General features: G+C 34.7%; 1 protein-coding gene across 9 annotated transcripts in view; it reads left to right on the top strand.

Annotated features, from left to right (window-relative positions):
* NOX4 (NADPH oxidase 4) overlaps nt 1–15,488 on the top strand; it is a 248,422-nt gene that overhangs the window by 227,316 nt on the left and 5,618 nt on the right. For 5 of the 9 annotated variants that reach the window (XM_054699597.1, XM_054699599.1, XM_054699593.1 and 2 more), the window contains 2 exons: nt 895–995; nt 12,193–12,322. In XM_054699597.1, coding sequence (XP_054555572.1) covers nt 895–995; nt 12,193–12,322 — 231 coding nt within the window. The remainder of the gene's footprint in view (nt 1–894; nt 996–12,192; nt 12,323–15,488) is intronic. The other 4 variants (XM_054699596.1, XM_054699598.1, XM_037523119.2 and 1 more) reach the window with 1 other exon arrangement.

The following is a 15,488-nucleotide window of genomic DNA, read 5'->3' as shown; positions in this document are numbered from 1 at the left end:
ACACATTTTCTCCTTTCTGGTCTTCCCTCTGACTCTTTACTGGGATTTCAGATTCTGTTAAGTGCAACAATAGCCCATTAGAAGTTACTTGTTATCAGATCTAAGACAGAGCTCTTCTGTTTTGGGCTGGCTTGTGCAGGATCAACTCCCCAAATTTATGATGATAAGATTTGTATTGCATTACTTGTATTACTTTACTCCTATGACAAGAGTTATATGGCAACTGGATATGTGGTGCACATACACATCATTAAAATTTATGTACAGTGTCTGATTTTGAGAGTGAACAGTTCAGAACCGGTCTTTGTCTTAATATTTCATTTCTTTTTTTTTTTTTTTTTTTAAGGATTTATTTATTTATTTATTTATACAAGCACTGGGTACAGTAAGAAGCGTGGGAGGGTGAGAGAATTCACCAGAGCCAGAGCGGGGAACAGAACAGGCAGACTGATGAAGAAGCACACTGCTGAGGGGAGCAGCGGGCGTGGCAGGAGAGGTCTCTCGCGCCATGTGGGACCCTCGCTGGCGCTGGCGGCCGGGGATCCAACTGGCACTTCAGAGGCTGCAGACAGCTTTGCAGCCCAGCGCTCAACCACTGTGCCACCAGGGGAGGCCCTTAATATTTCATTTCTTTAGATTTGAAGCAAGCAATTGAAGTGTAGTAAAAATAGGCCATTTAAATAGTGACACTCAAGAAGATAAAGGATTTTAAAGAGAAAGCAGAAGGAAATGATGCTTCCAAATAAGAGTATTTAATAATATGTCATTTGGCACTTGTGGTCTTTATATCACAGCAATTTGGTCGGAAGCACACTATCAGCAGAAATGATGTAGAAAAATATGTTGTTTGTACAGTGCTGGGTCATATAAAATATAGTGCTTTGTTTTTGACAGAAGATAATTGGAGAAAAATATGAAGCACTGAATTCAAGACTATTTATTGGACGTCCTAGGTGGAAACTTCTGTTTGATGAAATAGCAAAATGTAATAGAGGGTAAGTACTATTACTATCAAATTTGACATGTGGCTAATGGCCAAATTCAATATTTTTTAGTCATTATATGAAGTTTTAAAAGATAAATTAGTAATAAATACACAAAGTACAAGTCACATAAGGATTTAATTGTGATAAATTGGATGTGATATCCAAGGAGGGAAGCAAGCCAGTTATCAGGTTTCAACTTGATTATCTGTAATGCCAAATCAAATTTGGCTTAGAAATAGTCTATAATTCTATAAAATTATCTTACCTACTTTTATTTTAATTTTTAATTTTTTTTTGGCTGTAACATTGGTTTACAGGATTATGTAAGCTTTTCAGATGTGTTTCCAAACCACACCAACTATCAAATCACCAGTAATTCTCCACCACAGACCACTGGGACCCCTCCACACTTTACTCTAAAATCACCCCCTTAAATACCTTCAGTTCTACGGTCAGAGCCCAAAGGTTTATTTTGATTTGATAGTTCCTTTTCTTTGTCCCCTTACGTACCACATATGAGTTAAACCAGTATTTTTTTTCCTTCTAATTTATTTCACATAGTATAATCACCTTCAGTTCAATTCATATTGTTCCAAGTGGCAATATTTCATGTTTGTTTGTGGATTTTTTGGTTGTTTTTTAAATTTGTTTTATAGCTTTCCACTAAGTTATATGTACCACTCGTTTGTCTTTGGGCACATAGGTTGTTTTCACATCTGGAATAAATAGCATTAGTACTGCTAAATGAAGACAGAAGTGGGTATATTCCTTCAAATTAGTGTTTTCATTTTTTTTAAGATCTATTTATTTACTTATATAAGCACTGGGTACAGTCAGAATTGTGGGAGGGTGAGAGAATTCACCAGAGCCAGAGCAGGAAACAGAACAGGCAGACTGACGAAATACACTGCTGAGGGGAGCAGCGGGTGGCAGGAGAGGTCTGCTGTGCCATGTGGGACCCTCACCTGCGGCCGAGGATCCAACCGGCACTGCAGAGGCTGCAGGCAGCATTGCAGCCCAGGGCTCATCCGCTGCACCACCAGGGGAGCCCCTGTTTTCAAATTCTTTATAGAGATACTTAGGAGTGGTTTTGGTAGATCATAAGAAAGATTTCTATTTTGTACTTAGAGAAAACTTCAAATGGTTTTCAGTATAGTGTATATCCCATCAACAATGTATGAGGGTCCCCTTTTTCCAAAGTCTTACGAACTTTTGTTGTATCTGATGTTTTCTTATGGACTATTCTATCAGGTGTGGCATGGTTTTAATTTGCTTTTCCTTATTAATAAATGATGATTAACATTTTTTAATGTGCCTGTTGGCTGGATATGTATGTCTTTGAAGAAGTGTCTTTTTAGCTGTTAGGTCCTTTTTTAGATTGGCTTATATTTTTGTTGTTGTTGAGTTTTATGAGTTTTTTTGTATATCTTGGATATTTTCCCCATGACAGATATAGTACATACAGATATTTTCTCCAGATTGAAGGGATCATTTCATTTTAATGATAGCTGTTAATTTTGATGTGCAGATGTTTAATGAAATCCCATCTGTTTATGTTTGTTTTTTTATCACTTTCCATTAGAGTATAATTCCCCAAAACATCACTGAAACCAATGTTTTTTTTTTTTTTTTTTTTTTTTTTTTTTCCTATGTACTTTAGCTGCTAGTGTTAACACATGTCTTTAGTGCATTTATTGTGTATGGGGTGATACAGTGGTGTACTTTTATTCTTTTGCATTTGACTGTCCACTTTACACAACTCCTTTGTTAAAGAGACTTTCTCTTCTCCAGTGTATATTCTTAGCGTCTTTGAAGTAAATGAACTGCCCATTTAAGCTTATTTTGGAGCTCTTGTTCCATTCCCTTGATCTGTGTGTCTATTTTTAGTCCAATATCATCTGTTTTATTTATTGTTTTGTAGTATAGTTTGAAATCTGGTAGTGTTATACCTCCATTCTTTTTCTTTTTATCACAATTACATTTGTTATTTGAGGTTATTTTGTAGTTCCGTACATACCAATAATGTCTGTTGTATTTCCTTGAAGAATGTCATAGGAGTTTTGATAGATGTTTTGACAAGAAAGCAATCTTGTCACTTGCTTTCTCTTCCTTTATTGGTATGATCATCTGACTTCTATCTTTCCTTTTCTTGATACCATGAATTACACTAATTGATTTGTAGGTGTTAAAAAATCCTTGCATCCCTGGTATAAATTCTACTTCATCATGATGTATGATCCCATATATACATAGCTGGATTCAGTGTTAAAATTTTGTTGAGGATTTTAGTATGTCTCTTCATCAGAGATATTGCTCTCTAGTTTTCTTTCATTTATGTGATGTCCTTCTCGCCTAATTTTGGCCTCATGAATTGTCTTTGGAAGGATTCTATTTTCTCCAAATTTTTGGAAGATTTTTGGAAGAAAAAGTATTTTTTCATCTTTGAGGGCTTAGGAGAAACCACCTGGTTCTAGGATTTCATTTTGGGAGGAGACTTTTGATTACTATTTTAACTATGTCTTTATTCTGTCTTGGAAGGCTATATTATATTAAGAATTATCTATTTCCTCTGGGTTATCAGATTTATTGGCATAAAGATGTTCATAGTAGATTCTTTTTTTAAGATTTATTTACTTATACATACAAGAACTGGGGTACAGGCCAGAGGTGTGGGGAGTGAGAGGATTCACCAGAGACAGAGTGGGGAGCAGAATAGGCAGACAACTGAAATACACTGCTGAGGGGAGCAACGGGCAAGACAGGAGAGGTTTGCTGCACCATATGGGTTTCTCCCTGGCCGGCCAGGGATAGAACTCATGCTGCAGGGGCTGCGGACAGCTTCACAGTAGTGTGCTTAACGTGTTGTGCCAACAGGGAGGCCCTGTTCATAGTTGATTCTTACCATCCTTTATATTTCTGTGTTGTCATTTGTAACTGAACCTTTTCATTTCTAACTAAATTCATGTCTGTTTTATTTTTTCTTATTTCTATTTATTTACTTATATTTTACATCAGCATTCATTTCTGTACAATGTCTGCTTTATCCTCTGATGTGTATGTAGTCCCCATAAAATTCCCACCATCAATTCAACCGTGAACTATTGAACTATCACCATATTCCCATATCCTCTTCCCTACTCTGTTTTGATCACTCTCCCTCCCCCTCCCCTGCAGAATGTCTCTGATTTATAGTTGACTATTATTTTTTTATTTATTATTTTTCCCTATCCCTTATTTGTTTCCCCTATAATCCTTCTATAAGGGAAAACATCTGATATATATATATATATTTTTTTTCTTTTTCATTCTGGCTTATTTCACTGAGCATAATCCTTTACAGCTCCATCCATATTGCTGCAAATGGCATGAGTTTATTTTTTGATAGATGAGTTGTATTCCATTGTGTATCCATACCCATCTTGATCAAGTCATCTATTTTTGGGGTATTTGGTTTGTTTCCAAATCTTGTCTATTGTAAATAGTGCTGCAATAAACATAGGGGTTCAGGTATTCTTTCTAATTAATGTTATTGTGTTCCTTGGATAAATTGCTAGGAGTAGAACTGCTGTGTCATATGGTAGATCCATTTTGAGTAGTTTGAGGAAGCTCCACACAGCTTTCCGTAGTGGTTGGACCAGTTTCCACTCCTACCAGCAGTACAGGAGAGTTCATTTTTCACCATATACTCGCCAACATTTGTTGTTGCTAGTTTTTTGCTTTTTTTTTTTTTTTATATGTGCCATTCTCTCTGGTGTAAGGTAGTATCTCATTGTGGTTTTGATTTGCATTTCCCTGATTATAAGTGATGTTGAACATTTTATCATAAACCTATTGGTCATTTGCACAGAAACACTAGCCAAAATAATAAACCACTTTGGTAAAGTAGCAGGATAAAAAATCAAAACACAAAAATCAATAACCTTCCTACATGCAAATAATTAATCTGAAGAAGAAGAAGTTAAGAAAACCATCCCATTTACAATTGAAACAATCAAATACCTTGGAATAAACATAACAAAGAACGTGAGTGGCCTATATAAAGAGAGTTGTAAAATATTTTAAAAAGAAATCAAAGAAGACACAAAGAAATGGAATCCCCTGCTCATGGATTGGAAGAATTAACATTATTAAAATGGCCATCCTACTGAAAGCAATTTATAGATTCTATGCAATCCCAGTAAAAATCTCAATGATATTCTTCAAAGAAATAGAACAAATAATGATGGAATTCTTATGGAGCCATAAAAAAACTCAACTAACCATAGTTCTCTGACTAAAAAGGAGAATGGAGGTAGCACATTCCCTGACTTCAAATTGTATTACAAAGTCATAATAGTCAAAATAGTGTGGTACTGGAACAAATACAGACATACAGAACAGTGTAATCAAATAGAAAACCCAGAAATAAAGCCATACATACATTTTTGGACAACTAATTATTGACAAAGGAGCAAAGAATATGCAATAGAACAAGGATAGTTTGTTCAATAAATGGTGGTGAGAAAACTGGAATGCCACATGCAAAAGAATGAAACTGGACTACTACCTCACACCATGCACACAAAACTAACTCAACATGGATAAAATAATTGAACATAAGATCTGAAACCATAAAATAAGAAAATATAAGTAAAACACTACATAACGTACATCTCAGTAACATCTTTAAAGACTCATCCCCTAAAGCAAAGAAAGTAAAGGAAAAGATAAATAGTTGGTATTACATCAAACTAAAAAGCTTCTGTACAGCAGGAGACATTGGCTGAAACAAAGAGACACCCTACTCATTGGGAGGGGATTTTCACACTCGGTACAACTGACAAAGAATGGTCACAAAGATTTACAGAGGGCTCACATGGCTCAACAAGAACAAAGAAAACAATCCAGTCAAAACAAATGGGCAGAAGAGCTAAAAAGACACTTCTGTTTTGTTTATTTTTTAATTATGTACCATATTATTATTGATTTCAGCATTCCACATATTTATCGTGGAAGAAATAATTTTGGCTTTTGACATCTTTTCCCCACGTCTACCCTGTTGTTGCTTTCTCCTTTCTGCATCCCTATTAAGCTCAAAAACCTGACTTACATTTTCAGTGTCCAATAGTAAGACTTGACTAAGTTTGTGAAAGTGACATTCAGAAACTCCTTAGGTCATGCAGATGTCTCTTAGGTTAAAACTAGCTAATGGTTGATAAAAACATATAAAACAAAAAAAAATGATGTATGTGTGCCTTGAAAATAATTCTCATATTATAAAGTATTTAAGAGAGGCCTTTATAAAAATTGAAAAATTTGAAAAAAATAACTATGCTTTCCCTACAAAAATCTTGGAAGGGTATGAAACTATCTTATTGCCAGAGTAGTGTTGACAGAATGTATGAAAGCAAAATGATTTATTCTATTTTCATTTTAATAAAAACCACACAGTGTTTTGGTGGTATTAATTCAAAAATTGACTTTCATCCAATTTAAGTAATTCATATGACTAACTGATTTTAATAATAATCTTTTAAGTTATAAGATGATATATTTCATACTTATTTATTATCTTTTCTTCCTGCTTATTTTGGGTTTAATTAGCTCTTCTTTTACTAGTTTTTTTAAGGTGAAATCTGAGGTCATTGATCACAGACATTTGTTCTTTTCCAATAGCAGTGTTACTAGTTTAATTTTTTCTGTAAGTATCACTTTGCTCTATCTTAAACATTTTGCTATATTTTTTTATCCATTTCAAAATATTTTTTTTAATTTTCCAAGTAATTTCTGCTTTGATCTATTGCTTTGATAAACAGAAATTTATTTCCATATATGTGAGAATTTTATAGATATCTTATGTTCTTGATTTCTAATTCAATTGGATTTTTTTTCAGAAAATGTATTCCTCCTGATTTCAGTCCTTTGAAGTTTATGGAGACCTGTTTTATTGCCCAGAATATGGTCTGACTTGGTGAATGTTCCATGTGTCTTCAAAAAGAATTTGTATTCAATAGTGTTATGTAGAGCACTCTGCATTAACTAGTCCCAATTGGTTGATACTGGTGCTGAAGTCTTCAATATGCTTATTCACAGTCTCTCTCCTTTTTCTATAAATTGCTGCAGGACCATAAAATAATTCTGGATTTATATGGCTTTTCAGTTTTGTCAGGTTTTGTGTCAAGTGTATTGGGACTTTTTAGTTTAGTTTTTAGTTGCAGTGCTTAGAATATTGGCATTACATTTTATTACTGTTTCATTTTATCATGGCAATTTATTTATTACAAAATACATTACATTTTATTATTGCATGGAATAAAAATTTTTTTTTACCCAGATATATTAAGATATAATTGACATAAAACACTGTGCAAGTTTAAAGTATATGATACAATGATTTTATACATATAGGCATATAGGTATTGCATATGAAGAGAGAGAGAGATGGTTGCCATAATGTAGTTAGTCAACACATGTCACCTCATGTAATTTCATCTTTTTTATGATTAGAATTTTTTTGGAAGTATGACTATTTATTTTAGTGGATATGTACAAAATTAAGGAAAAAGAGTAGATTACAAAACTGCTTTGGAAAATCAAAAAAGTGTCCCATAGGGTCTTCCTGATGGTGCAAGGTGTTAAGTCTCAGTACTGTCAAAGTTTAGGCAGCCATTGCAGTACGAGTTCAATCCCCGGCCAGGGAACTACCCACATGGCATAGCAGACCTCTCCTGTCTCGCCCGCTACTCCCCTTAGTGGTGTATTTCATCAGTCTGCCTGTTCTGTTCCCCACTCTGTCTCTGTTGAATCCTCCACCCCAGATGAAAGATACAGCTAAGGGGAGCAGCGGGCGAGGCAGGAGAGGTCTGCTGTGCCATGTGGGAATCTCCTTGGCCAGCAGGGAATCAAAACCATGCTGCAGAGGCTGAGGAAATCTTCACAGCATGGCGCTCAACCCACTGTGCCACCAGGGAGGTTCTAGGTGTGGGTTTATTTCTGAGCTCTCAAGTCTATTGTTTTTGTCTTTGTTCTAGTACCATGCTAATTATTATTTCTTTCTAGTATTGTTTGAAGTCTGGATGTATGGCACTACTGTTTCTTTTTGTTAAAATTACTTTGACTATTCTGGATCTTTTCTGTTCCAAGTGAATTTTAGTAACGCTTGTCCTATTTCTTTGAAGAGTGACATTGGACTTTTGATAGGGATTGCATTGAATCTGTATATTGCTTTCAACAGGATTGCCATTTGGACAATCTTTAGTATTCCAATGCATGAGCAGTGTATACTTTTCCTTTTCTTAGTGTCTTCTGTTTCTTTTAATGGTGCCTTATTTTTTTTCCTCTTTGAATAGGCCCTTCATTCCATTGTTGAGTTTACTATGTATTTATTTTTTTTGTTTTTGTAATGGTGTTTGGATTCACTTTCTTAATTTCTACCTCTTCTAGCTGATTGTGTGCATATAAGAAGGCAACTGATTTTCCTGCATTGATTTTGTAAACTGACACATTGCTGAACTGATTTATTGATTCAATTAGTTTTTCAGTGAAATCTTTAGGGTTCTTTAGGTATCTTATCATGTGATGGGCAAATATCTTCTTTCTCAATCTGAATTCCTTTTATATCCTTTTCTTGCCTAATTGATGTAACTAGGAGTTCTAATACTATATTGAATAGTAGTAGTGAAAATTGACATCCATGTCTTATATCAGATCTTAGTGGAAATGCTTCCCCCCCCTTTTTTTTTACCATTGAGAGTGATTTTAGCTGTGAATTTATCATATATGATCTTTATTATATTGAGGCAAATTCCATTTATCCCCAATTTTTCATAAATGGAGGTTGAATCTAATCAAATGCTTTCTCAACATCTCATTATGTTCATATTATTTTCTTTCCTTTTTGTTGATATGGTGCATTACAGTGATTGGTTTTTCAGATGTTGAGCTAGGCTTGTGTTCATAGTATAATTTGCTCTTGTGAATGGTGTATCATTATTATAATGTATTGCTAGATTTAGTTTACTAAAACTTTTTGATGAATTTCATAGTTGTGTTCACTAGTAAAATTGTCTGTAATTTTCTTTCTGTGTGTGTGTTGTCTTAATCTGATTTTGTTATTAGCAGTGTGGTTCCATGGTGTAATGGTTAGCACTCTGGACTCTGAGTTTGTCACTCAGTCTTGGATGGCTATATAATTCTAAGAATTTTTCAGTTTCTACTAGATATTGTACTAATTGGCAAATACATTTTCATAGTATTCTCATAATTCTCTGAATTTCTGCAATATTTGTTGTAATTTGTCTTTTTTCACTTTTGATCTGGTTTATTTGGGGTTTTGCTCTTATTTTTAGGGAGTCTAGCCATAGGTATTCTGCTCTGTTTTTATAAAAATAATCGATTTTTGCTTTCATTAATATTTTTTACTATCTTTTTGATACTCTTTCATTTATCTCTGCTCTAATTTTTATTATTTATTTTATTTTTCTGGCTTTGTATTTTTATAATGTTATTTATGAGTTATTTCTTGTTTTTTGTTTTTTTAAAGATTTATTTATTTTTACACAAGAGCTGGGGTACAGACCAGAGGCGCGGGAAGGTGAGAGGATTCACCAGAGACAGAGTGGGGAGCAGAACAGGCAGATTGAAATACACTGCTGAGGGGAGCAGTGGGTGAGACAGGCCAGGTCTGCCGCATCATGTGGGTATCTCCCTGGCTGGCCAGGAATCGAACCTGTGTTGCAGAGACTGCGGGCATCCTCAAAATGCTACACTCAACCTGCTGCACCACTGGGGAGGCCCTATTTCTTGTTTCTTTTTAAAATATTTTTCTTACCTTTATTTTTTAAAATGTAATTATTTATTTATATTTTACATCATTGTTCATTTTTGTACAATGTTTGCTTTCTTTTCTCAGGTATAGTCCACATAGAATCTCTACCAACAATTCACCCATGCACTATCACCATAGTCCCTCGTGCTCTTTCTGCACTCGTTTTAATCCCTCTCCCTCCAGTCCCCTGCAGAATGTCTCTGATTTATAGCTGTTTATTTTTGTGTTGTTTTGTTGTGGTTTTTATTGTTATTATTTTTTTCCCTGATGCCTTGTTTAGTTCCCCTATATTTGATCTGAAATTTTTGTTTTTCTTTCTGACTTATTTCAGTCAGCTAAATCCCTTACAATTCCATCCATGTTCCTACAAATGGCATTAGTTCATATTTTTTTGATTTCTGAATAGTATTTCATTGTGTATATATATATACCACATCTTCTTGATCAAGTCAACAATTTTGGGGCATTTGAGTTATTTCCAAGTCTTACCTATTATAAATAGTGCTGCTATAAACATAGGGATGCAGGTATCCTTTTGAATTAGTGTTTTTGTGTCCTTTGGATAGATCCCTAGGAGTTGAATTGCTGGATCATATGGAAGTTCCATTTTTGGAAGTCTTAGGAACCTCAATACAGTTTTCCATAGTGGTTGGAGCAGTTTGCACTCCCACCAGCAATGTAGGAGAGTTCCTTTTCACCACATCCTCACCAACATTTGTTGTTACTAGTTTTTGTTTTTTTTTTAATATGTGTCATTCTTAAAGGTGTAAGGTGGTATCTCATTGTGGTTTTGATTTGCATTTCCCTCATTATGTGGGATGTAGAATATTTTTCTAGATGCCTGTTGGCCATTTACACTTGTTCTTTGGAGAAGTGTCTTTTAACTTTTTTTGCCCATTTTTTCACTGGATTGTTTACTTTGTTTTTAGTGAGTCATGGGAGTTCTCTTTGTGATAAGTCCCTTATCAGTTGTATGGAGTGCAAAAATCATCTCCCAATCAGCAGGGTGTCTTTGTTTTAGTCAGTGTCTCTTTTTTTGTGCAGAAGCTTTTACCAGCTGTTTACCTTTTCCTTCACTTTCTTTGCTTTGGGAGATGAGTCTTTAAAGATGTTACTAAGATGTATGTTTTATAGTGTTGTACCTATATTTTCTTCTACATATTTTATGGTTTCAGGTCTTATGTACAGTTCTTTAATCTCTTTTGAGTTGATTTTTGGGCATGGTGTGAGGTTGTGGTCTACTTTCATTCTTTTGTTTATGGTGGTCCAGAATTCCTAGCACCAATTATTGAACAAACTTTCCTTGTTCCATTGCATATTCTTTGCTCCTATGTCAAAGACTTGGTTCCATTGGTCTGTGTGTCTGTTTTTGTTCCAGTACCATACTGTTTTAATTGTCATGGCTTTGTAGTATATTTTGAAGTCTATGAGTGTGATACCTCCATTCTCCCTTGATTTAGTCAGGAGAGCTTGTTTTTTTGTTGTTGTTGTTGTTGTTGCTCCATATGAATTTCATCAACATTTTTTCTATTTCTATTTCTTTGATGAATGTCATTGAGATTTTTAGTGCAATAGCATTGAGTCTGTAAATTGCTTTTGTTAGGACAGACATTGCATTTATTTATTTATTTGTTTATTCATTTTTTTCACTTTTAAATATGTTTACTACATCATCCTTCATTGTTGTACAATGTGTTTTAATAATGTGAATTCTTCCAATCCATGAGCAGGTGATGTCTTTCCATTTTTTGTGTCTTCCTCTATTTCTTTTTTTTAATAAATATATATTTATATATTAATTTATACTAGCATTGGGTACAGACAGAAGCGTGGAAGGGTGAGAGAACACACCAGAGCCAGAGCTGGGAACAGAACAGGCAGAATGAGAAGTACACTGCTGAGGGGATCAGCGGGCATGGCAGGAGAGGTCTGCGTGCCATGTGGGACCCTCGCCAGTGGCTGGGGATCCAACCAGCACTGCAGAGGCTGCAGGCAGCTTCGCAGCCCAGCACTCAACTGCTGCGTCACAGGGGAGGCCCTTCCTCTATTTCTTTTAACAATGTTTTGTAATTTTTTTTTTTGTATATGCCCTTCCCCTCTTTTGTTAGGTTTATTTCCAAGTATTTGATTATATTTGTTTCATTTATAAAAGGGATGGTTTTCCTGATTTCTTCTTCTTCGGATTGATTGTATACAGGAAGAGTACTGATGCTTGTGTGTTGATTTTGTACCCTGCTACTTTACTGAACTAGTTGGTTATTTTGATTAGGTTTTTTGTGGAGTTTTTAGAGTTCTCTATGTATATCACAATATTGTTTGCAAATAGTGATAGTTTTAATTATTTTTTGCCCTATTTATATTCCATTGTGTGTCTTTCTCTTGTCTTATTGCTCTGGCTAGGACTTCCAGTATTATATTGAAAAGCAGTGGCAAGAGAGGATATCCTTGTCTTGTTCCTGATCTTAAAGGAAAGGCTTTCAGCTTTTTCAACATTAAGAATAATATTGGCCGTGGGCTTTATGATGTTGAGGTATGTTCCTTGTATACCGAGAATTTCAAGGGCCTTTATCATAAATGGGTGTTTTACTTTGTTGAATGCTGTCTCAGGATCTATTGATATTATCATATGTTTTTTTTTTTTTCTTTTTGCTAACGTCTTGGATTACATCAATTGGTTTTTGGATATTGAACCATCCTTGTGCCCCTGGAATAAATCCCACTCGATCGTAGTGTATTATCCCTTTGATGCATTGTTGGATTTTGTTAGCGAAGATTGCATCAGTGTTCTTTAGAGAGATTGGCCTGTAATTTTCTTTTTTGTGTTCTTTTGTTTGGTTTCAGTATTAGTGTAACATTGGCTTCATAGAAGGCATTTCATAGTATTCCTTCTTTCTCAAATTTTTTAAAGAGTTTATGGAGGATAGGCACTATCCTATTGTTCACTATTTCTGATCATTTCATAGAATTTATTGTGAAGCTGTCTGGCCCTGGGCTTCTGTTTTAGGGGAGTGGTCTGATTAATGTTTCAGTTTCACTGTTTATAATTGGTCTGTTTAGGTGTTCTATTTCTTCTTTATCTAGCTTTGGATAATTATAAGGATTTAGCAATTGGTCCATCTCTTTTAGATTGTTGAACTTGTTTGTGTATAAATGTCCATAATAATCTCTGATTATTCTTTAGATTTTTACTGAGTCTGTGGTAATTTCTTCTTTTTCATTTATTATCCTATTTATTTGTGTTTTCTCCAGTTTTTTCCTTTGAGTCTGGCCAGAGGTTTGTCTATTTTGTTTATTTTTTCAAAGAACCAACTTTTGGTTTCATTTATCTTTTGGAATTTTTTTAAGTATTTATTTCATTTATTTCTGCTTTGATTTTTATCATTTCCTTTCTTCTACTGTTTGTTGTTGTTGTTGTTGTTTTTCTAGTTCTTTGAGATAGGAGGTTGTTTCTTTGAGTTCTTTCTTGTTTCTTGATATGAGCCTGTATTGCTATATACTTTCCTCTTATTACTGTTTTTGTTGTGTCCCATACATTCTGAAAAGTGGTGTCCTCACTGCCGTTCGACTCAAAGTATTTTTTTAATTTCTTCTTTGATCGTTTCTTTAATCCATCGGTCTCCCCGTAGTGTGGGTTTCAATCTCAATGAAGTGGGAGGATTCCTTGCTTTCTTTTCATGTTTTACTTCAGTTAGATGCCTTCATGATCACAGAAGATAGTTGGAATGACTTTGATCTTAATATATCAGTTGATGTTTAACTTGTGGCTCAACACTTGACCAATTCTGGAGAATGATCTCTGCACATTGAGAAAAATGTGTACTCAAAAATTTTTGGGTGTAGTGTTCTATAGATATCTGTTAAACCCATAAAGTCTAGGTCTTTATTTAGGGCTCTAGTCTAGTATCTTTGTTTATTTTTTCCTCATTGCTCTGTCCATTGGTGAGAGTGGGATTTTGAAGTCTCTTACTATATATGTACTTTTTCTAATGTCTGTTTTCAGAGATGATAATAATTGTGTTATATGTTTTGGTGCTCCTTCATTGGGTGAGTATATGTTAATGAGTTTTATATCTTCCTGATATTTTGTCCACTTAATCATAATGTAGTGTTGTCTGTGTCTTTTTCATGTTTTTCAGTTTGAAGTCTATTTCATCTGATATAAGTATAGCTGTTCCTGCCTTCTTTATTGTTTCATTTCCTTGTAGGATTGTTTTCCAACTTTTTACTTTTCATCTGTGTTCATCTTTTGTAGTTAAATGTGTTTTCTGGAGACAGCAAAAAAGTTGGATTTTGTTTTTTTAATTCAGCTTGCTACTCTATGTCATTTTATTGATGAGTTTAATCCATTTACATTTAGAGTTAATATTGATATATTGGTGTCTGTAATTGCCATTTTGTTTATCATTTTGTGGTTCTATTCCTTACTTTATTCTGTTCTTCCTATTCATTCCACTGTTGGTTTTGGCTTTAGAACTTCTTGTAGTATTTTGTGGAGTGGGTGTTTACTTGTAGTGAATGTTTGGAGTTTCTGTTTGTCTAAGAAGGTCCTTAATTTTTTTCTTTATATGGGAAGGAGAGCTTTTCAGGGTAAAGTATTCTTGATTGGCATTTGTTGTCCTGGAGTTTGTTGAATATGTCACTCCATTCTCTTCTTGCCCATAGTGTTTCTTTTTTTAAGATTTATTTATTTATATATACAAGGACTGGGGTACAGGCCAGAGGTGTTTGGGGGTGAGAATATTCATCAGATCAGAGTGGGGAACAAAACAGGCAGACTGACTGAAATACACTGCTGAGGGGAGCAGTGGGTGAGTCAGGAGAGGTCTGCTGCACCATGTGGGTAGCACCCTGGCTGGGGATCAAACTCATGCTTCAGTAGATGTGGATAGCTTCATAGGTTGCATCTTAACCCCTTGTGCCATGAGGGAGGCCACTGCCTCTAGTGTTTCTTTGGAGAGGTCTGATGTCAGCCTGATTGGTTTTCTTTTACAGGTTATCTGTTTCTTCCCCCTTGTCAGCGTCATTATTTTTCCCTGTCTTGGATTCTCAAAAGCTTTACTACTATGTGTCTTGCTGAGTTTTGTTTTTGTTGTGGTAATTCAGTGTTCTCGCTTCTTGGATGTCTATTTTCATCTCCTTCATGCTTGGGAAGTTCTCTTCAATTATCTTCTTGAATAGTTTCACAGTTCCTTTGTCTTTCTCCTCACCTTCTGGGATTCCTATAACACTTATGTTTCCTTTCCTCGTGGTGTCAGATAGTTCTCAAAGTGTGTCTTCATTCTTTTTCTTTTGTACTTCTCTCTCCTTTTTTTTTTTTGTTTATTTTTATTTCTGTATCATCAAGAGTGCTAATTCATTCTTCCATTTCATCAATTCTGTTTTTGTTGCTTTTCTCAGAGTTCTTTAGTTCCTCCATTAATCTTTTAATCCCCTTGTTTCTTTCATTTCCTTCCTTAAAGACTCAATTTCATTCTTCAGTCATTAGTTATTTTTCTCATATTGTTCTTTCCCTTTTCGTCTACTTCCTGTTTTTTAATCATGATGACTTTAAACTCTCTATCTAACAGGCAGAGAAGTTCTTCCATGCCATTGTTGTTTTGTTCTGGTGGATGATTTTCTATTCATGAAGTGTCCTTCCCCTGAAGGTTTGCTTGGCTATTTGTATTTTTCCTGCATCCTGTTTGTTTTCTAATTTT

The sequence above is a fragment of the Talpa occidentalis genome, unplaced genomic scaffold (assembly GCF_014898055.3).
Source record: "Talpa occidentalis isolate TD23 unplaced genomic scaffold, MPIMG_talOcc4v2.1 talOcc4.3, whole genome shotgun sequence".
Lineage (NCBI taxonomy): Eukaryota > Metazoa > Chordata > Mammalia > Eulipotyphla > Talpidae > Talpa > Talpa occidentalis.
This window is presented reverse-complemented; position numbering and strand designations above follow the sequence as displayed.